The sequence below is a fragment of the Acanthaster planci genome, linkage group LG14 (genome assembly GCF_054643075.1).
Source record: "Acanthaster planci isolate LZ-2023a linkage group LG14, COTS_SCS, whole genome shotgun sequence".
Taxonomy (NCBI): Eukaryota; Metazoa; Echinodermata; class Asteroidea; order Valvatida; family Acanthasteridae; genus Acanthaster; species Acanthaster planci.
Window position 1 is genome coordinate 86,511 of NC_141790.1, and position 23,287 is coordinate 109,797.

General features: G+C 41.7%; 1 protein-coding gene and 1 long non-coding RNA gene across 7 annotated transcripts; one reads left to right on the plus strand and one right to left on the minus strand.

Moving 5' to 3' along the window:
• Nucleotides 1-40: 40 nt before the first annotated feature.
• LOC110977887 (monocarboxylate transporter 3-like) lies at nucleotides 41-14,650 on the plus strand. 5 transcript variants are annotated; one of them, XM_087145417.1, is made up of 8 exons: nucleotides 41-887; nucleotides 1,469-1,609; nucleotides 2,268-3,254; nucleotides 4,041-6,837; nucleotides 8,332-8,448; nucleotides 9,096-9,218; nucleotides 9,779-9,876; nucleotides 10,384-14,650. In XM_087145417.1, the coding sequence occupies exons 1-4, from the start codon at nucleotides 644-646 to the stop codon at nucleotides 4,184-4,186; spliced, it is 1,518 nt and encodes a 505-aa protein (XP_087001543.1). In that variant the 5' UTR covers nucleotides 41-643; the 3' UTR covers nucleotides 4,187-6,837; nucleotides 8,332-8,448; nucleotides 9,096-9,218; nucleotides 9,779-9,876; nucleotides 10,384-14,650. The 5 variants fall into 5 exon arrangements, with proteins under 5 accessions (XP_087001543.1, XP_087001541.1, XP_087001544.1 ...); XM_087145415.1 differs by having other exon boundaries at nucleotides 4,041-8,448; XM_087145418.1 differs by having other exon boundaries at nucleotides 4,041-5,123; nucleotides 6,397-9,218.
• Nucleotides 14,651-15,352: 702 nt separating this feature from the next.
• LOC110977878 (uncharacterized) lies at nucleotides 15,353-22,933 on the minus strand. Of its 2 annotated transcripts, none has more exons than XR_002597999.2 (5): nucleotides 22,833-22,933; nucleotides 20,724-20,802; nucleotides 20,303-20,373; nucleotides 18,755-18,896; nucleotides 15,353-18,290 (listed from the first exon to the last, which is right to left on the minus strand). It is a non-coding gene; the product is annotated as an uncharacterized LOC110977878 (long non-coding RNA). The 2 variants fall into 2 exon arrangements; XR_015427618.1 differs by having other exon boundaries at nucleotides 22,819-22,917.
• Between the last annotated feature and the right edge of the window lie 354 nt (nucleotides 22,934-23,287).

Consider the following 23,287-nt stretch of genomic DNA (forward strand, 5'->3'; position numbering starts at 1 on the left):
TATTTATTTTTCTTTCTTCTTTTTCGTTATCGGTAAAGGTCATGTAATAAGGCCAGATGAGGGTATTGAGTAAGCACCTCTTTTAGCTTTTGTGCTTTTTTTGGGCTGATCTCTGGACTGATCAAGTAAATAATAGGCACGGAATTATCTGCGCTGTCTACTATGTTTAGGCCACTTCGATTTCGACGCTGCAGATTTCAAGGTAAGATTCTATCCCTTTGTATTTTTCCCGAGATTCTGGCATTGAAATCACAATCAGGTAAACTAGCACTGTGATAATTGCAATGCTCTGGAAAGTGTAAAACAAGCAAGATGTTCGATGCACGACACGCTGCGCTGACTCGCAGAGGTTTAAAAGTTGATGTGTGGTGCAACTTATACATGTAAAACCTAGGATTCCTGTTGCGTTGAAATTATATGGAAGAGCGTGCACGAAGAAAACAACATCAACAGTAATTTTCTGTCATTTGGCATTGCCTTTCAAAAGTTATATTAAAGTATAAGCCGTTGGCGTGATTTACGAAGATTATATGAATTCAACACCACGGTTTTGCTGGGTAAAACTTCTTCCATAATTGTTTTCCATAATTCATTGTTAATTAGGGGAATGTGAAAGAGAGTCAGTGTAGTCGCCCCGCAGAACATGAAGCAAGCATCGAGGAGTGAAGCACCCCGTAGACGGCCTCCAGCAGGGGAGATACCAGACCCTCCCGAGGCCCGGTGGGGCATCGTGGTGGTCGTGGCCTCCCACTTGAACGTGGCGCTGCTGATCGGCCTCGTCCGGTGCGTCGGGATCTTCTACCAAAGCTGGAAGCAAGAGTTCGAGACCAGCGCCAAGCAAACGGCGGCCGTCCAGAGCGTCATGACGTCCTTCTCTGCCTTTGGCGGTAAACGACGTGATGGGGGCCGATCTCAAGCGGTGGAGATCTGCCGCATACTGCTGCTCAGCAGGAAATCTTGCTTACCAAATTTCTCTGCCGAGCAAAAACTGGCAGACGCCAGTTACCAGCAATACACCTATCGTGAAGTTCCGGCTGGTAGCCAGTTTTGCTTAGCATGTATATTTTTTTCTGCGCTGATTGGCCTCAGAAAAACCTTGCTCGACAAACTGTACGCGCTTCAAAAAACAACACAAAACAGTAGTCCATTCTTCAACTATTTGACTTGTAACTGTTTTACTTGAATTTTTTCTGCCTAGAAAAGTTTCCACAACAAATCCCTAAAGCAACTCCCCTCTGATTGAGTTGCATTCTTCGCATGCATATTACAACTTCGTTGCAGTTTTCAAGAATTGATCTTGCAAGTTTTAAATCTGAAAACAAAGCTTAATAAAAGAAAAAAGCCACTCGACCAAATTAACCAAGTCAACCATATTTAACAAAATCAACAAGTCGGAGTCCAAGTCCAAAGCCCGAATTGACATAGAGAGCTTTGTGATTGATTTCCCGCCTTTTTCCCCTTTAAAAAGGCATCATCGGAGGTATTCTGACCAAACGACAAGGCTGCAGACGGTGCGGGATTCTCGGGGGACTTTTGGCGACATGTGGTCTCTTGAGCAGCCATTGGGTGTCCAGCATCTACCAGCTGTACTTCACTGCAGTGTTAACAGGTGATTTAGCAAAAAGGGATTCGGTGAATTAGTGGCTCTGTCTTTGAATTTTGACTCGTCGTGGCTTATCAGATTTACCAAGTTGTGAGTTGGAGCGCTGCCAGAAGCATTGGAGTCGGATTTTACAGAGCGTGCGTGGGCCGCGGAAAACTCGGATGTTATTTTGTCTGTAAAATTCGGAAATATTCTAAGAGTTAAGGTTCCAAAGAACTTTCCAGTTGCCGAAGTTGCCACATTGCTGTCTCTGGCTCACCAGAAAAATTGTGAAGCGTTTTTTCGGAGGATCGAAACATGGCGTCCGTGATTAGACCAAACAACGACTGGCGAAGACGTTCACCTGGAAATTTACTGATCCCGAGTTCTCGAGACCCGTGGTCTTTACGCCTATGGTGACATCACAAGTCCTAGTGAAGATGGATCTATAGAATTTGACAACATTAAGTATTGATTGTGGCTTTTTGCCCAAGCACTCAATTTTCCTCCAAAATTTGTGAAAAAGGCAGCAAAAGCAAGCTTTTATAGTTCTTCGTCAAACATCAGTCCTAAACCACTGCTGGCAAATTGACCTTTCAAACCTCTCCGCAAAAAGAGGACAGCGTTATCGGTTTCTTGAATGAGCAGTTCATCCGTCTTTTCTTTACATTTTTTTTCCTTCAAGGTACCGGCATAGGGCTAAGCTACACAGCTGCGATAGTGATAGTCGCTCTTCACTTTAAGAGGAAGTACAAGACGGCTAATGCCGTGGCCTTCTCCGGGAGCGGGACTGGATTGATCGCGGCACCGCCACTCATGCAGGCTCTGCTGGACAACTTCGGGTGGAGGGGAGCCGTTCTCATCAGCGCTGCTCTGATGGCAAACGCAGTCGCGTTTAGCACCCTGTTCAGATCTCCCTTGAGAGCGGAACGGCCCAACCGGGCATCGAATGCGACCGTCGAGCAGGCGGATTCACCCGAGTGTGGGGACGACCCCATTTTGGATCATGCAAGGGATACTTTTGAGGAAGTTCCACGCACGGAGGACGAGCGATGCTGCGATGCTACAGACGAGCTTGAAATTCTGAGTGAGGGGAACCATGTTAGTGAAGTTACCCAAGGCAACAGAGATGGGTACGCTCCACTTGAAGATTCCAAGAGATCTCGTCATGCAGTGGGCGTGACCTTGCTCAAGAGATTCTCAGAGACGTTTGGATTAAACATTCTGATAAGGAGCTATCGCTTTGCCTTGTTGTGCCTGCTGCAGTTCGAGTTCAGCTTGTCCTACTTGGGATTTCTGCAGTTCCTCATTCCCCGAGCTGAAAGCGCGGGTGTGGCGTCCCAAGACGCCGCCGTATTGCTGAGTCTATTTGGCGTCGGCATCCTGCTGGGTCGGTTGGTCAACGGCGTGCTCATCAGCTGGAGACTGGCCGCTGAGCACGTGACGACTGCCGGTCTGGCCCTGGCCGGGCTGACCTTGTTGGTCGCCAACGTGGACAGCTACGCCGCCCTGGCGGTGGCCTCGTCCGTCCAGGGCTTTGCCGTTGGGTTTCTGGTCGCTGTCATGGTTGTCCTGACGCGGCGGTTCGTCGGTATGGCCAACTTCGCTGTCGGTGTGGCGCTGTGTAGTTTCTCTGTTGGCATTGGAGTTCTAACTGGTCCAGTGATGGCAGGTAAGCCATATGTATTTCGAGATTCTACGGGATGTCTGCTGGTTCACATGTTAAAAGATTTTTTTGTCCTGACAAGATCGTAGTTCAGCTATCAGGAAGCTTCTTTCGTCACTTGACTATCAGAACAGAGTGTGCTTGGTGCCAAAAATAAATAACATTAAATATCTGAATCCACTTCGAATCAATCAAGTTAAGCACTGGTAATCTGATTCAGTGAGTCAAAGTTCAAAGTTCAGATTCATAGCTTATTTATAAACTGTAAAGTAAGTGTCATATATTTAGACATCACAGCAAATGCACCTTCTGTTATTGAGAACAACACTTTCTTTTGCGAAATGTACGCCAACGCAATGACTGAGGTGTTGTCGTTGTTTTAAGAAGAATGGCAAGGCCAGATGCAGAGCCAAAATTTCGGGGGGGGGGGAACTTGTTTTCTGGGAAGCCAAACTGTTTGGAATTTTTTTTCCTTTTGGGGGAGTGAGGCTACCATTGGAGGGCTTTTCGCACGTGTTTTGGAGGAGGGGAAATAAAATACACAGACAAAACGTTGCCTGTATCTCATTATTATCAAACAAAGCTCGGTTTTTTTGGGGGGGGGTGTCATGGACCCCGGTGCCCCCCCCCACCCTTAAGGGATGGCAGCATGTATTTCCCAGTTAAGTTTCAATTTCGTTGAACTTTTTCAATGATTCTTTTTAAATAAAGTGACAGCAGGGTTCCTGTCACCATTGATTTCAACTACAGGAACAGGACTTTGAACTGACCGATTTGTGTTGTTTCACTCAGGTTGGCTGCTGGACGCGACGGGGAACTACGAGACGGTCTTTTACGTGCTCGCCGGTTGGTATTTCCTGTGTGCGGTACAAATGTTATTTCTTCCCCTGCTGAAAAGACACGAGCCCGGCATTGACATTCAGCCTTCGGATAGATAGCTAAAGAGCAACTGGACAAGTAACACTTAAAAGACAGCGATTTTAAGCTTCCTTCGGAATGAGGGGGCTTACTATGTATGTATGAGTACCAAGTCAGTTTTTCTTTATGGTTGGTTTGATAAAATGGTTCTTTTTCATTAATCATTCGGTTGAAGTATTTTGTTCACACGCTTAATCTGGTTTATAATTTTGCTTTCAATTGTCCTTATGCCCAGTCCGATTGTTAACATACATACACACGTTGTCCTTATGTCTTTTTGTAACTAAAAGTAGAAAAGTGCACAATGTTGTTAAATAAAATAATAAAATAGTATTATTCACAGTACCCTAAACTTTTATGTACTTTGTGGCAATGATTTTGTAAGTTTAACTTACAACTTGGTAAGCTAATCATAATAGATTTTGCTTTTGTAATTTCATGGTTTGTAGTAAGCCTAAACAGAATTACAAATACCTGTATACAGCTGCATTAACTTATTTGACATACAGATGAGGGAATTTCGAAAAAATAAAGGAGTGGGTTAGGGACTTTACATGCCGAACTTACGTCGTTTATTCGATTGACTGACTGCTACATTCTATAAGCTCGTAACGATACTGCGCATTTCTAAGAAGTCTGACGACTGATAATAATTTGAATCAATCAATTGGTGGCGCTGTTTCTCTCGGTGATCGACGATAAGCCAGTCACTCCGTGCATGACGTCACTACGCAAAGCTCACTCACGCGCTGCATCGAAAACCCATTTCACAGAACGCGGTACGGACAGACACACTGCAAACAACACGTGGGTGCGGTGGCGCACGCGTACGTGCACGTCTGTGGTATACATGTACTGAGCGCACGGTGGCCGCTTATTAATTAATCCAATCATCAAGACAGCACCTAAGAAATTAATCTCTGTGGAATCGCTGGCACACCATTAAATTAAGTACTAGTAAGTACCATGTATTAGCTTTTATTATTTGACACTAATACTTTACAGGAATCAAATCCATAGGCCATGTAGGCCTAGTCCTTGAGACCATGGAGGAAGGAAAACACCATGTTGAGAGTGAGACTGTTACGCCCCAACTATAGCATAAGTCCCAACTATAGTTGGGCCCGTCCCAACTAGAGTGCTACAGTTGGGCCGGCCCAACTACAGCAGAGAGGTCCTGTGTGCATGATGTGCCCAGCATGTGCCAAAGTCATATTGTTTAAAATTGTCATGTCTTCGGTCATAGGGCTAGATGAACAGATGAAGTGCCACATTTTAGATGAATTGTGTCAAGTGTGAGACACACTGACTTGGATAATGTCAATTACAACCAACCAAGGGGATACTTTACCCCGTGAGTAGTGAACGACCGAACATACTGGTGCATTTTCAGCTCATAAAATCAAGCAGGTGTAATGCCCCCGGATATCCCCGATGAATCGGGATAGGGCCCAGTATACGATGGAGGAGCATACTCTCTAAATTCCAAAGAGTGAAAATTCACTCTGTTTGAGTGAAAATTCAATCCCTCCGATTGAAATTAAGGACCAGACGAATTGGAGTGAAATTTATTCACTCCAAAAGATTGAAATTTCACTTGAGCTTCAACCAGGAAGGGGCTATTTTTAGCCTTTTTCAGTCTAAATTCAGAGTGATTTTCACTCTAAAATGTCTTGTCCCTAATTTCACTCTTTCTGATTTAGAGAGTACGTTGGGCCCTGTTTACGGGTCTACCTTTCATTAGGCCTACATCCATGATCATGTAGGCCTACGTAGGCCTGCATCGTACACGACAGAAGTGTTGAGTTCACGCACTTGCTACTGCCACTGTGTACTGTACTGAGTTCCAAAGCCTTTGCAATTGCATCAATCGTGTACTGTAGGTCTATTAACCTAATTTCCATTTTTATTTTTTTTTGAAAATGTACCCACAGTGAAGAAAGTTAAACAACGTTATGCCTACTTTTCTGAAAATTGGTTTGTTCATGTATGTGTATTTAGGGGTAATACTAGAATTTATCCACTTTGAAGAACTTACGTTTGATGTGGTATTTTCAGAGATTTGTTCAAGTGTGCCACAAATAACGAACAGTCAGCTGAATTTGTGCCAATTTCTGGATGCCGTTGATTTTGAATTACAGGTTTTTAAATTTCATTTCACCAAAATTGTTCACAGAGGTGATCAGTAGCGTGTATTTTAAAGGTTTACTGTAACTGAATGAATTCAAAGTTTTTCAGCAAAGAGGTTTGGCAGTGATGCATGAGAAAAGTCGAGGAAATGTCGAAGAGTGGCACGTTAGAGACTCAACTTCATTAGGGCCAGGCTAGTGGACTATACCTCCGTATGCGTGGCCCTACTCCTAAACTAGAAACAAGTGGAGGAAGGCTGAAACATTGGGATCATGAACGGTGTCAGCCATGAACGGTGTCAGCCACCTACAGGTATTTTTCAATTGCCTTTTTGATTAATTCACCTAGTAGTTTATCGTGTTCAATTTGCCCAACTGGTGAATTCCTCACCATCATTGGTGAATTATTTGTTCTTACGATGCCTTAATTTTGTTACAACTGTGATTTGCTCAAGATCTCTACTGGCAGTGAACATGTACAACTCCAGACACCAGCAGTTGTGTTGATCTCTGAGAACGTTAATTACTGCACATCACATTAGGTGCGTTCAACTAGCATCTATCATGTGTTCGAATGAATCTATTTTTAACATAAGAGTAGCTCCCCTTAGGCTTTCATGCCTGTAAAAGTATGTAGTATGCCAGTACAGTCATTGCAAAAGTTTAGGACCACTCATACAAAGTGCATCAACCTGAAGAAAAACCAAACTTAAACCAATCAATCATGGCAACCTTCGTATCTTGGTTAAACAGCTATTTGACTACATTTCCATGATTTGAAATGTTAACAGTCTAATGTTTAGTGTGCCCTCCTTTTTCTGATTACTGAGACTTTTTTCTGATTACTTTTGTTTTACCCATGCTACCTTAAAGACAAAATATCATACCAGACCTGCTTTTGCAAAAGCAACAGATAGCACTACTCCACTGATGTTATGCACCATTCAATGAGACAATGTAATGCAGGCCCAGTGACAGAAATACCAATAAAATTCCAGGTGGTCTTAAACTTTTGCAGACTACTTGCATGTTTAATTTTTGCCACATACATGTAGTGTGGCCATGATACTCAGTGAAGCAGATCAGCAGAGACAAGTCAACTTTCATGTCATTTATTGTTCCACATAACTGGAGTGTGGTTTTCTGCTTGAGTCCTGTCTGCTAGAGTCAGTGATTGAAGTCTGAGCGTACATGTTTGACACACTGTGCTGATGAATGCTAAAAAAGCCCAGTTATTTTGGACCATGTAACTTCACAGTTGGCACTGTGACTCGGCCGTCCCATGCTTCAGTTTGTAAAAATTAGGTGCGCTCAATCCAACATATTGTTTTGTTACGATAGTCATTTGAAGTTCAAGACCGCGCACACTGTATGTGCAGGCCCGCCTACATGTACATTGAGCATGGCAGTGGAGAAGTATAAATTTTTGGCTGATCCGTGATTCCACAGCCCCCAGCCCTTTTTTGGGGGGTTAAATTTTAGTTCATGGTTTTCAAGTCTTATTAAATTTTTCAGTTTGGTCATTTTTTTTAAGGGTTGATCATTTGGGGGGGGGTTGATACATGGTGTGCGAGTTCCTATTATGACGAACATGGAGCGCCGAGAGCGCCCTCTCTTCGACAAGTTAACCTCGGACTAGTACAGGATTCGTGAACCTTGCTTTATTCTCATTCCTGTGTCGTGGGTGGACCACTTGAGGTAAAAAGAATTGGGCTGTCCAGTAAATGAAGTGCCCTTACGCTGCCTATAGGTCTGGAATGCAGCAGCCAGTGGCCTCCTGGTGTAAGGCTCTCAGAACGGAGTGGTCTAAAAATGATAAAAAGACAGGCACTAAAATGGACTAAAACTTGGCGCGACTGAACACTTGCGCAGCTTAATCAACAAAAACCACGCGGACCACAAGGGGGCGCTATACTACATTCAACCACAACTCGCACTGCCGGGCCAGGGGCGAACATAACACCTATTGATTCAGTTCCCTGCAACTTTGCCGTTGGAGATTCTTTAGTTAGTTTGAGTTTCTCTTCTTGTGATAGCTTGCTAGTTTTCCCGGTCTGCCTTGTAATTGAATGCACCCTACATGCCTGCATTGCATTGGCACGCCTTGATGCTGGACACCACACCTGCATACACACCTGGCAGCTGGCAATCAGGTAAGAGATGACTGAACGAGGGAGACATCTGGATATGACATCATTGCCCATGCACATGTACATGTATTTGACACCTGCTAACCCTTCTGATTTGATCGCAATTATTAGGCTGCTGTGGTGGCTTTACCCTCCATCCAAGAGAGGGGGGCTGCGTGGGGTGGAAAGCGATGGAAGGTGTTATGTCACTGTGTGTGGGAGGGGGATAGCCTTTCCCCGCCCCTATAGGATGAGGAAGATCAGGCATAAATTGAATAATGTATCTGCCTTTCAACTGCAAATCTTTCCTTATTTAAAATAAAGTGGAATTTGCCACTTGGTGCAGCCATTAAAAAAAATGTATGGTTCTGTGTTAATTTCTGTTGTCTTAGAGAACTAAATTAAAAACTAAACGGACTGCACGGTGCCAGATGTTATGCACGTTACATGATGACAAATATGGCTAAGAACATAACCGGTGGTAAACCTGTCTGGGGTATAATTTCCACCTAAATTTACTGATGAAAGTCATAATTTTGAATCTTTGAACCGTTTTTTGCAGCTCCTTAAAAATAGCACCATGAAAATGAATATTTGTCTAGTAAAAAGAAATTTTTTATTATAAATGGGTGAATTACTTAAACCAATTTGTGAATATTTTAATTTCACAGATCAAGCCTCTTATTATCATAATATCTGCTCTTGGAACATTGATGAAGGTCCAAGCAAGATGGTCAGATTGCGGAATCAAAGAGGGCCAGCAGTCTACTACCTTTAGAGGAGGAGTTTAAAAAGTTGGTGAAAACTGCATGTATGACTTTGCAAACATTGACCTTGACCCTAACCCTGCCAGATGCAGCATACTGCAGCAGATGGAAAAGTCTGCTGCACTGTAGCTGTGTTCCCATTGGATTTAATTTCGTAATTCTACAGGAAAGTTGTATTAAGTTAACCAAAAAAGATCCAATGGGAACACGACTTTTGATGCACTGGGCAATTAATCAACAGCAGCCAAACAAACTGGTCATGTTGAGACAATGGGAGGTAGTCCCATTGAACAATGCCACTGGTGGATCTTTTGGTGGCTGGCAACCCCGGACTGCCAGGCTGTTTGGCCTTGGGGAGAGTTGACCTGTAGGATCTTGTTACACTGGGCAAGCAAATTACTTTGACAAATGATGCAGACTGGTGTGTCTGGCAGGGTTTCTAGTCATGGTCAAACAACCCTGAACAGTTAGGGTTATATATTGTACTTGTTTTAATGATGAAAATGATTTTGGAATCATTCATATTGATTGACAGAAATGAGGCCTTTCTATTTCTCCAGTCCAGTTAACTTTTTCTTTGTTGTTAGGGCACTTCAAGTGTTGGCAAGTGGATAGAAGCAGAGATGGTAGTGAGAATGGAAGAACGTGCTGTCCATCCAGGAGAAGTCTGTCTTCTGCAGTGACTGTAAGTTGTCTTTTCAAATATTGAAGATGATGTTGAGGCCAAACATTGATGTCACAGTCAATGCACAAAGCAATGTTAAGGCAATGTTGAAGACTTCAAGTATAGACAGTCAAGCCAATAGGGGTCATAAGATATTACCTGAACCAAATCACTTTCAGGTTTGACAATTTAACAGTCACCATTTGGCAGTTAATTGTGAGTGCTCATTTGACCCTAAAAGAACCAGGGAGTAGATAGGATCTGCCCCCTCAAGATTTTTTTCTGATATCGCCACAGTACAGTAGTCAAGCCTTCAGGAGTATTTCAGTAACTCTTTTGTGGGCTTTTTGACACCAATTCTGTGGAAATTGCACATAAGTGTATCTTTCTCATTACAAGCACCCCTTTTTCCTGAAAGAAAAGCAAAAAAAAGAAAGGAAGGTCCGAGCCTATGTGGCTCATCAGGCTGGTGTTTATTTGCAGTTTCCTTGGCAAGAAATGACTGAGCATATTTTGTTTTCCCCCTAGATGGAAAGCCAGTCCATCATCGCAGGTTGCTTCCCCGCCTAATGGTGGTACCCATTTATACTCCTGGGTGGAGAGAGGCAAGCAGGGGTGAAGTGGCCAGCAGCTGGATCTCGGCTGTGAGATGGAACAAAATAACCTGGCAACTTCAGGGTTAACACTGGAATAATACTGACAGAACTTGATGACATTAATTGGTTTCTCCTAGCAATCCTGGCAGGAGGAATTTCCATTATGTTTGCTGCATCAGAGGCTCTGCTATAAAATGCTGACTAACAACAGAGGGCGCTATAACCATTCCATGAAGTCTACTACATCACACAACGGTAATGGAAAGATTAGAGGGAAAACAGAACTGAACACGACCATAATGGAACAATGGTAATGGAAAGAGGAAAAAAGAACTGAACACTGCCTTAATGGCACAGTGGTAATGGAAAGAGGAAAAAAGAACTGAACACTGCCTTAATGGCACAGTGGTAATGGAAAGGGGAAAAAAGAACTGAACTGTGCCTTAATGGCACAATGGTAATGGAAAGAGGAAAAAAAGAACTGAACACTGCCTTAATGGCACAATGGTAATGGAAGAGGAAAAATGAACTGAACACTGCCTTAATGGCACAGTGGTAATGGAAAGAGGAAAAATGAACTGAACACTGCCTTAATGGCACAGTGGTAATGGAAAGAGGAAAAAAAGAACTGAACACTGCCTTAATGGCACAATGGTAATGGAAAGAGAAAAAAAAGTACTGAAGACTGCCTTAATGGCACAATGGTAATGGAAGAGGAAAAATGAACTGAACACTGCCTTAATGGCACAATGGTAATGGAAAGAGGAAAAAAAGAACTGAACACTGCCTTAATGGCACAGTGGTAATGGAAAGAGGAAAAAAGAACTGAACACTGCCTTAATGGCACAATGGTAATGGAAAGAGGAAAAAAGAACTGAACACTGCCTTAATGGCACAATGGTAATGGAAAGAGGAAAAAAGAACTGAAGACTGCCTCTATGGCACAGTGGTAATGGAAAGAGGAAAAAAGAACTGAACACTGCCTTAATGGCACAGTGGTAATGGAAAGAGGAAAAAAGAACTGAACACTGCCTTAATGGCACAATGGTAATGGAAAGAGGAAAAAAGAACTGAACACTGCCTTAATGGCACAGTGGCAATGGAAAGAGGAAAACAGAACTGAACACTGCCTTATTAATGGCACAGTGGTAATGGAAAGAGGAAAAAAGAACTGAACACTGCCTTATTAATGGCACAGTGGTAATGGAAAGAGGAAAAAGAACTGAACACTGCCTTAATGGCACAGTGGCAATGGAAAGAGGAAAACAGAACTGAACACTGCCTTAATGGCACAGTGGTAATGGAAAGAGGAAAAAAGAACTGAACACTTCCTTAATGGCACAATGGTAATGGAAGAGGAAAGAAGAACTGGACACTGCCTTAATGGCACAATGGTAATGGAAAGAGGAAAAAAGAACTGATCACTGCCTTAATGTCACAATGGTAATGGAAAGAGGAAAAAAGAACTGAACACTGCCTTAATGGCAGAGTGGTGACGGAAAGAGGAAAAAAGAACTGAACACTGCCTTAATGGCACAATGGTAATGGAAAGAGGAAAAAAGAACTGAACACTGCCTTAATGGCACAATGGTAATGGAAAGAGGAAAAAAGAACTGAACACTGCCTTAATGGCACAATGGTAATGGAAAGAGGAAAAAAGAACTGATCACTGCCTTAATGGCACAATGGTAATGGAAAGAGGAAAAAAGAACTGAACACTGCCTTAATGGCAGAGTGGTAATGGAAAGAGGAAAAAAGAACTGCACACTGCCTTAATGGCACAGTGGTAATGGAGAGAGGAAAACAGAACTGAACACTGCCTTAATGGCACAGTGGTAATGGAAAGAGGAAAGAAGAACTGAGCACTGCCTTAATGGCACAATGGTAATGGAAAGAGGAAAAAAAGAACTGAACACTGCCTTAATGGCACAATGGTAATGGAAAGAGGAAAAAAGAACTGAACACTGCCTTAAAGGCACAATGGCAATGGAAAGAGGAAAACAGAACTGAACACTGCCTTAATGGCACAGTGGCAATGGAAAGAGGAAAAAAGAACTGAACACTGCCTTAATGGCACAATGGTAATGGAAAGAGGAAAAAAAGAACTGAACACTGCCTTAATGGCACAATGGTAATGGAAAGAGGAAAAAAGAACTGAACACTGCCTTAATGGCACAGTGGTAATGGAAAGAGGAAAAAAAGAACTGAACACTGCCTTAATGGCACAGTGGTAATGGAAAGAGGAAAAAAGAACTGAACTCTGCCTTAATGGCACAATGGTAATGGAAAGAGGAAAAAAGAACTGAACTCTGCCTTAATGGCACAATGGTAATGGAAAGAGGAAAAAAGAACTGAACACTGCCTTAATGGCACAGTGGTAATGGAAAGAGGAAAAAAGAACTGAACACTGCCTTAATGGCACAGTGGTGATGGAAAGAGGAAAAAGAACTGGACACTGCCTTAATGGCACAATGGTAATGGAAAGAGGAAAAAAGAACTGAACACTGCCTTAATGGCAGAGTGGTAATGGAAAGAGGAAAAAAGAACTGAACACCGCCTTAATGGCAGAGTGGTAATGGAAAGAGGAAAAAAGAACTGAACACCGCCTTAATGGCACAATAGTAATGGAAAGAGGAAAAAAGAACTGAACACCGCCTTAATGGCAGAGTGGTAATGGAAAGAGGAAAAAAGAACTGAACACTGCCTTAATGGCAGAGTGGTAATGGAAAGAGGAAAAAAGAACTGAACACTGCCTTAATGGCACAATGGTAATGGAAAGAGGAAAAAAGAACTGAACACTGCCTTAATGGCACAATGGTAATGGAAAGAGGAAAAAAGAACTGAACACTGCCTTAATGGCAGAGTGGTAATGGAAAGAGGAAAAAAGAACTGAACACTGCCTTAATGGCACAATGGTAATGGAAAGAGGAAAAACAGAACTGAATGCTGCCTTAATGGCACAGTGATAATGGAAAGAGGAAAAAAGAACTGAACTCTGCCTTAATGGCACAGTGGCAATGGAAAGAGGAAAAAAGAACTGAACACTGCCTTAATGGCACAGTGGTAATGGAAAGAGGAAAAAAGAACTGAACACTGCCTGAATGGCACAGTGGTAATGGAAGAGGAAAAAAGAACTGAACACTGCCTAAATGGCAGAGTGGTAATGGAAACAGGAAAAAAGAACTGCACCCTGCCTTATTGGCACAGTGGTAATGGAAAGAGGAAAAAAGAACTGAACACTGCCTTAATGGCACTATGGTAATGGAAAGAGGAAAAAAGAACTGAACACTGCCTTAATGGCACAGTGGTGATGGAAAGAGGAAAACAGAATTGAACACTGCCTTAATGGCACAATGGTAATGGAAAGAGGAGAAAAAGAACTGAACACTGCCTTAATGGCACAGTGGCAATGGAAAGAGGAAAAAAGAACTGAACACTGCCTTAATGGCACAGTGGTGATGGAAAGAGGAGAAAAAGAACTGAACACTGCCTTAATGGCACAGTGGTGATGGAAAGAGGAAAACAGAATTGAAAACTGCCTTAATGGCACAGTGGTAAATGGAAAGAGGAGAAAAAGAACTGAACACTGCCTTAATGGCACAGTGGTGATGGAAAGAGGAAAAAGAACTGAACACTGCCTTAATGGCACAGTGGTAATGGAAAGAGGAAAAAAGAACTGAACACTGCCTTAATGGCACAATGGTAATGGAAAGAGGAAAAAAGAACTGAACACTGCCTTAATGGCAGACTTGTAATGGAAAGAGGAAAAAAGAACTGAACACTGCCTTTATTGCACAATGGTTATGGAAAGAGGGAAAAAAGGACTGAATGCTGCCTGAATTCCCTGATTCACATCACAGCAGTAGCGCCCTCGCTCATCCAGAAAAGCTGACAAATTTTAGTGTTTATAGCAAGTTACCGAAAATTGTGAAATATTCAGAGTACCTGACATTTCAATCCTAGCAGAATCTTTCTCCAAGTTGTGTGTTCAAGTTTTAATCAAAACAGTTGAATTTTTAGTGACTTGACATGAAAACAGTTAAAAGTGTAAATGTAGAAAAGTTTGCAAATGTTTGAACTAAAATAAACGCAAGGTCTGAATATTTTGTGTATTCTCTGTCTTAAAATATTGAAATTTCTGTTTTGTTATTTAAATACATGCAAATGTCTGTGCCCTCTGACCTTTTGAAATTGCGCAATCCTAACCTTTAAATATAAGTTCTGATATCTTATCTATCAAGAGGCCTGTGGCCTGGTGGTTAGCTTGCTTGCTGCCAGGCCAGGGGATCCCGGTTCAAATCCCGGGGTTCCTGGAAAAGAAGGTTTTTTTTTTTTTTTTTTTTTATACTAAGTTTTTTAACAAAATTGTGCATGCCCACCTGGAATTGAACCCAGGTCCTTGTGCATAGCAGTTAGTGTCCTTAACCACTATGCCACGGCACTTTCTTGAAAGAAAGTGCTCGTTTCTAAATGTTAAACCTTCCATTGTTTGGACTTAGAATATTTTTCAGCCAAACTGTGTACTGGAGATGGGCAAGGGTGGAAGTCCTTGGGGCTAGAAGTCTGAGAGCTGATAGGAAGGGTAGAGTGGATGGCTGAGGGCTTGGGACTATCAGTATTAGATCTCTGAGGGTCCCATGGGGTTGAAGGACATAGCTTCTTAATGTTCCATATTGCTATTGGGTTTATTGTAGCCCTCATAAGATTGAGAGTATAAGGCTCCAAGAGGGAACTTTTGATAAGGAGCTTGGAAGAAAGACTGGCAGGGCTTAAACATGTAAAATCTAAAGATGGAAATAAATGTACCTTAAACTTTGGCAGTGTAAAATGGTCCAGATTAGGAGAAGGGTTAAGTGGCAAAGTACTACAGTTTAACAAATAGATATACATGTACAAACAAGTTGTTCTGCTAGTTTAAATGAAAGCGCATTTATTTCACTTGCAAATAGAAGTTAACTGGTTATAGCAGTAAATGGTGATTGTTTCACATACACACAAAGCATTTTTGCAAGGTAATATTTTCAAATGGACAAATTTCATGTCAGTGCTAAAAGGTCCTTAGAATGCACAAAAAGGTGTTTGGTGAAAAATACTGTTTTAGACATTAATTTGGGAAACAGAATTGGTTAAAATGTTTTATGACTAAAAGATAAAAACTATTTATATAAAATGTTTCTTTCGTGCACAGGGCAAGGCCCTTAGAGTCTTTTCAAAAATTACATTCTTGCAGTAATGACCTTTCAGCACCGAGCCAACAATTTGCAACTAGCAGTTCTGTGATAATTTTAAGTGAACGACTTTTTTCCAATGCTCTGGCAATGTGGATGTACAACTTGGAAAATACAAAATGCACGTAGAATTGTGTCCCGGGAAAAACTTATAAAGACGAACAAAGAAGTTGACTGGAGCAGGTTGAACCTGCAACCTCTGGAACATCGTACCAGTGAGCTACCAACTGAGCTATCCAGCCCTATGTCGGTGGTTCTTCCCATTTGTCAATATCTCTGTTCGGGGGGGCAAACTTGTTAAAAGTGAGGTTCAGAACAGCCACTGGGTTGAATGAACAGTGCTGGTATTTTCGCTGCCTGAATGGGAACACCATTCAATTTTTAAAAGCATGCAACAGTTACAAGCTTTTAGTCCTCAAAAGAAGAAGTATCAAAGTGTCTAGAGTCTTTCCAAATGGTAACTATTTGCAAATTTTGAAGAACGCCCTGTACATGTATAGCATCTTGAGAACTTAAATGTAAACATGAATGTTTTTTAAATGTGCATTAATATGAGTCTATGCATTACGATGAAAAGAAACAAATTAAAGGTGAACAATAGTCTTTCTTCAAAAGCAAACCGACCAATTGTCTATTCAATTTACAGAGTACCTCTTCAGTCATGATTAATTTGGATGCAAGTACAGTACATGGTCACTATACTGAACAATTCGGTATACGGGACACACCTCTTGGCTCCCAAATTTTCTGCGCACTGAGGCTGAACATAACAAATTTGCTTTAAATTAAAGAAAAAAATTGAGGACTGATAACAGTGACTCAAAAGTTAAGATGTCGATAAACTCCGACATTGGAACGGCCATGTTATGGGCCCACAGCAAAACAAGCAGCTGCACAAGAGAATCTGTTTTACACAAACAAGAACACCCACGTATGTTTGTGTAACTGACATTTCAACATAGGATCAGCACCCTCTTTTTTCTGCAAATAGCGCCCTCTTTTGCCAGGCCTTTCCCCCCCCCTTTTTTAAATGGAAATCGGAACGTTTTGATTTTTAGGCCAATGAAAATGCGACGATTGGAACAGTACCAATGAAATTGCAATAGTTGGGGAGGTATGCTACACCCAGCCCTGTTCATTATAGCAGCATTGTACTGTATACCAATATGCACTACTCAAAAAACTTGAAAGGATCAGACGTTTATCTTTGAAAATTTCAGGCAGGTGTGTAGCTCACTGACTTTACTTTTTGTTCACTGAAGCTTATTTCATGCTTGGAGCACCATAGAATGTGAGACAATGCAATTGGTTAGTCATGTTTCAGAGCCCAATTAGCTGGAAGGGTAAAAAACCATTGGGCGATGTATATTGCTCAGGTATTGCACAACTTCAAAATGGCCACCTTTCATTCTCTTTGCAGTTGAATTGATGATGGGATAACTCTGAGGCAAGGGGATGAGAGACTGGGCGGGTCTTACAGAGTTGGGGGGGTACAATGCCATGATTGAGACTCAGTGGCCAGTACAACCCCATTGCGGTAAAATGATGTACATGTATGCGTCTCACTTTAGGACTTTTTTAGAAAAAGTCACTGAAATATTGGACCTCTTACCATTTTATGTTTAGGTTTAGGAAAAGTGTGAGGCTTTTTTTTTTCTATTTTCTGTCAACCACAAATTTTGATTTTGTATCAATCATCATTTTTACAGATACTGTGTGATTTGGGAGAAGATTTGCAAACAGAAACACGTCGGACATTGCATTATTTTACTGAATCAAAGGGTCTCAACAGTTACATGTAATTTGTTCATGCTGAGATACATACATCTTCAAAGTGCTTCATTTCTGTGATTCAGAATCACAAATAGCGCCCTCATATTACCAGAATATCATTCTAACTCATAAACAGCGCCCTAACATTGACATGACATCATTCTAACTCATGAACAGTGCCCTCACATTACCGCCACATTATTCCAACTCATAAACAGCGCCCTCACATTGACACGACATCATTCTAACTCATGAACAGCGCCCTCACATTAATGCCACATCATTCCAACTCATAAACAGCGCCCTCACATTACCACAATATCATTCTAACTCATAAACAGTGCCCTCACATTACAGCCACATCATTCTAACTCATAAGCAGCGCCCTCACACTACTTGGTTAAAACTCAATTTTCTATACATCATTTTCAGGGCCATAAAGGACCTGGGCAAGGTGCTGACCAATTTTTTTTCACTTTTGTGAGGCTTCAGTACTCTGTATCGGAAGTTTCTTGTTTTGATGCCAGAAATTAGCCAAATTAAATGACGCTCATTTTTTGCAATGTGAATACCATTTGTTTAAATTATTAATCACTACGTTTGATCCTTTGAGTAGTGTACAAATGCAGATAGACTTGCTCCATCACTAAGGTGGAAGCAAGGAACAGCATCTCTGACAAGACTGAGTCCTTTCCTTGCCTTTTTGTGAATCTGAGTGCCTAAGATTCCGATGAGGCTCCCTCATGCAATCTTGGAAACTGTTCCTCCTCAGTGATGGAGGCGAGGACTGGCATCTATCTGAGTTACTTCCTTTCCTTGGCATCCTCATGAATCATCTCTGTGAAGTCCCACAGGAAGGAAAAGGAAGTTTAGGTCAGGAAAATGTGAACAATTCCAGTAGAGTGGGTGCATTAAACTAGCTTGCCCTGGTGACAACGGTTTAACCTCATCCCTATCGTCTTGCTGGGGTTGACACAATGCACACAACCATCCCTAGGTTGCCCTAAAAGCTAGCCACAAACACCCAAGTGTGGGTCCAGGACTCAATATTTTCCAGGACGGGGGACAAACTTGATTCTGGGGGCCAATTTTTTTTTAAAATTTTTAAAATTGTTTGAGGGGTTAGGCTACATTTCCACTTTTCAAAAGAAGGGAAATTAAATAGACCAAAAAGATCCTTTCATATTTTCAAATGAAAACAATTTTGGCTCCTTCTTTGGTCATGACCCCAATTGCCCCTCCCACTTTCCCAGATTCATCCTTGCAGAAAGCCAGCAATGATGTGAAACACAGGACTCTTACCTGTGCTCTTTATGACGTAACCTGCCTCTTCACTTTGGAGATTTCATCGCTCAGTCCACTCGCACCATGACGCTAGCCAGCCTAAATGTTCATGTAGGCGGCCATGGCAGTAGATTCACCTGGCAATGAGGCCTTCCCAAATCTAAACACGGGGGAAAATGACAAAAAACATCAAGAAAAGGTCACCTAAGGTTTTTCAGTCACACTGTATTAATAACATTTTCCTCAAATGAGCAAAACATCCACATTTCAACCCATCACTACAAAGACTCTTCTTGTGGGTTGCTGTTACATCCATAAAATCATAAAGTGCTGGGGAGCGCAGGGGGTAACAGGCCGGGTGGGGTCAGGGCCCAATTTCATGGGGCTTCTGAACACAGAGGAAAAACTGTGCTACTTCAGCTGAAAATATGCAAAACCTTGAGCACTATTTCATGGCACTGCTCGGGGTGGTTGTGCTAATGGTTGCGTGCGGATAGAAATTTCTGTTGTTACATCACTAAGTTTAAGCAAATCTTTCCCGTCCACCAAGGTTAGGATGCATTACTGTTTACTTACTGTAAGCGTGAAATCGCATGCCAAGCAGCGCAATGAAATTGGGCCCTGATTGTTACAAGCAAGGTTCCCCCGAAATCGGAAAATCAAATTCAGTGACCTTTCCCGCACTTTCCAGAACTAAAATATGACAATTTCCATGGAATGTAATGCCACTCTGCACAGAAATTTGTTTGGTATAATAAACAAAGACTACCATAGCCACTATCCATAACCACCATGAAAATCACCCTTGTATGATCTTGATTTCCATGACTTTTCCTCAGACTAATTTTCTGTGAGTTTTTCATGCTTTCCTGGATAACTTTTCCCAGGATTTTCAATGACTGTGGGAACCCTGTACAAGGACATATGGGTTAAAAGTACTGTACAGTCTATCATTTGGAGTTATCCAAGAGGTATCCAAAATTGTTGTTGAAATGCACACTTGATTTAGATAGAGGACTAAATTCTGTGAGAAACTGTTCTTTCTTGCAAACGGTCATCATGAAGAAACAATTATTTCAAGCAGGTGCCATCTCAAATTTTTGAAAATCACTATTAGAAATGTAAGCATTGACACAATGCACAGACACTAGCAGTTTCTATAATTCATCAGTTCAGGGGATGACAAGGTGTAGCTGCATTCAACTGAATATGAGAATGTTTGCCAGATGCTGAATTCAGGCACAATTTAAAGGAACCAGGATATAGAAATATTTTTTAAATTTTACTAATAACCCTTGAAATTGCATGTTTGAGTTTCAATTGACCTTATTGTAAAATTTTGGTTTGCAATTTTAACTCATATTTCTATGCTTTTTTTCATCCTAAAAAAATTGACAACGAAAAAATGTAAGCAGTATCTTTCCTTAGTGGAAAGCTGCATTAAATTGTCAAATTTGTCGGACAAAGGAAGTCACAGTACACAGGTTTTGTATAGAATTGTTCATTTTGTTTCTGATATCTAGGGCCTATTTACACACAGTCTTTGGACAAAGTACATGTACTTACCTTCACTGTCTGTGCTACGGCTAACATCAGAGTCATCATCACCATTTTCTGCGAGGCCAAACTTGTCGCAGCTGACAAAGTGTAGACAAAGTAATGATCAGTTAAGCAGCAAGACGAAAGGACAGCATAGAACAACGGTGGTTCCTGGAAACCTTTACGAATCCTAAAAAATCCCCCCGGAATGATACATTCTCCAAAATTCTATGGACACATCAAGTCCCATTTGCATTCAAAGAGGCTGGGCTGGGCTCTACCTTCCTCAATCTTCCACAAATCTCCTGGTGGATTTTGAAGGATCTAGGAAGGATGGCATTTAGACACATGTAATAGTACGGGGAAAAATGAGTAAACTTGCAGGAATAAAGTTCACTTTCTCAATCCAGCTTGTCATTGAATAACCTGGTGCTGGGAAGGAACTTACTCAGGTTCTGTGCTCTCCACTGATGCTGCCCACTCATTGGCCACTCCTTGCTCCATCATCTTCTCTTAATGACTTCCTCCTACAATAAAAACCAAAAACAAAAACAATGCATCCCTTCAGCTTTTACTGTTGTAACAGCAACATCCCTCATTTATTGTTGAAGTCCCCTAACTGCGCACCCCCTAACTTTGGCGCAGTTTGATTTTTACCTCCAGTGGTTGCTGGAGCAACATTTTTACCTCAAATTTCAAAGTAAGCTAAATTTCATCAAACTCCCACTAATCTACAGTGTAATTCAAACCTCCTGATTTTATTCACCCACTACAACTTTCCAATGAAGTTTTTATTTTGGCTCAATTTTTTTTCCTTACAGTGAAAAATAGACACTTCTAAACCTGGCCCAAAATAAAAAAATAATAAAAAACAAACTTTTGTTTAAGCGTATGTAAATTGAGGTAGTAATAGAAGTTTACAGAACTTTTCAAATGTTTATGTGGGGTTTTTGGCAATTTTGTCAAGTGCGCCACGTGAGGGGACACTAACATTCAAGATGAAATGGCGCAATTACTTGATATCGTCGATATCAGTCGAGGTGTAGGGCCTTGTAGGCCTACCGTTGATGTATGGACAGAAATCCATTACTGATGCCACTAACATTCCCCTACAGTGACCTAAAATTATTAGTATAAGTACTACCAGCCATCTCAAAGCAATAAAATAGTGTCCTGAAAGGTCAAAATTTTCCAGTGAAAATATTGCTGGTATTCACTTAGAAAACACCTAAACATTTCAGACCATTGTCATAAGGTTTCTTCCTCCATGGTCCATTTGTGCAAAGGTTGTCAAGCCTGATCCATATTACATCTGCATTTATTTTATTTATTCATCTGATCATCCAACAGCGCATTTAGCGCCAATTACAGGATGATGAGTGAAGAAGATAATGAAGAGATGTTCAGTTCTAGAGTTGGGAAGAAAAGCCCGGATAAGTGTACATCATCATACATCATGGAATTCTTTCTGAAATGTACATGTAGGTCTATCCGCCTTGAGCAGAAGCACCCCCTCATTGGTCAAAAAGAGCCATGTCATGTATGTTGGTGAGGAGAGTTCATTTACTGGTAGCGACACAACCATGACGCATGTACTTCATAGTCTCCTGTGGTGCAGTTCCCACCAAAGGAGCCACCGCTGCTAGGAAAATTGCGCCCTCTCATGGTGCCACCCAGGTCTCATACATGTACATGACCCTAACAGAGAGACAGAGAGCGCCATCCAATCTGGGCTAGGTGGCAGGTCCAGGCTGAGAGTACTAACGGGATTGATGGGGAACAGATATTCGCCCTATTTAGGAGGTTTACCCCAAGAACTGTGAGGTATGCCTACAGGATGTTCTAAAGTCACCAATTTGTGTGACTTGTGGCCATGATTGTTTATACGGGGTTGCAATGCTATCTGTTTTTTGAATCCAGCCTTTGAGGTATGCTTTGTACAGTTATGTATGTGCCTGCCGTAGCCTGCGCCTGTGCATTAATGTGCATGGGGCAGGTGTATCGCTTGCTCATATGGCGCCCATGCGATTACAACGGCTTACGTAAATTCACGGTGAAGTTCTCCATCTTGCACCACTACGCGGCGCTATACGATCTTTAGTATAAACACTTCCACCTCCAAAAATAGTCGAAATGACATAGGCCTATGCGGAACCTTAGCTTTACATCAAATGTGCCTTAAAATCCACTGTTTATGCGCTATGAATATCTCCAACACTGTACCGAAAAGGTTTCAGTTAAATTTATCATGTTGCAGCAAAAAAGGAGGAAAACATGCAAATCCCTGTACAAAGTGAATGGTGAGTTGCCCCTTGAGTGAGTGCCATAATGAGAAAGGACATGTAGAAAATGCACAGACCGTGTGATTCTACCTCCATGCACAGACGTAGACACATCACTTTTCTGCTGTAACATGTCAGACTACATACAACTCAATAAACTGTAAACTACTAAGTCAATCATGGAAACTTTAAAAAATCCACAAACAGAATGTATTTGCATGATTCCGTGCAAATCCTTTTGTATTTGGACAATTAGCGTACCTTTACAAACATACCAAGGAGTGATCCCAAACTTGTCGTGTCCTGTTTTCCCATTTCAAATTTTGCGCAGACCAAAGATCGTATAGCGCCGCCTAGCGGCGCAAGATGGAGAACTTCACCATGAATATACGTAAAACGTTGTAGGGCGCATTCCACCAAATCGTTGTGTATTTCTGCGCGCGAGCTCATTAATATTGTGTGATCCCACGGGGGTTTTAAAATAAGACATGCCATAATCGGGAGGTATCATAGAAATATTTCTATAAATCCCGAATTTGGGAGTGGTAGTTTCCAGTTCGGGGTATTTCTTTCACAAAAGCCCCCAAATTGCGGGCCTATTTTGGATAGAGACAGGCGGCTACAATTTCAGAAATGAGCGCTTAGTTTTACTGCTGCTTTGGGGGTATCTTCCATGAAAGATTTTCGTGGCTAACCCCCATGAAATTGAAACGAAAAGTGATCTTTTGGC

Excerpts from the sequence above, each read along its gene's own strand:
- LOC110977887 (XM_087145414.1), top strand. The coding sequence starts at position 644 with ATGAAGCAAGCATCGAGGAGTGAAGCACCCCGTAGACGGCCTCCAGCA. Across the intron at positions 1,610-2,267 it reads CTTCACTGCAGTGTTAACAG|GTACCGGCATAGGGCTAAGC; the intron begins GTGATTTAGCAA and ends TTTTCCTTCAAG. Across the intron at positions 3,255-4,040 it reads AACTGGTCCAGTGATGGCAG|GTTGGCTGCTGGACGCGACG; the intron begins GTAAGCCATATG and ends TGTTTCACTCAG.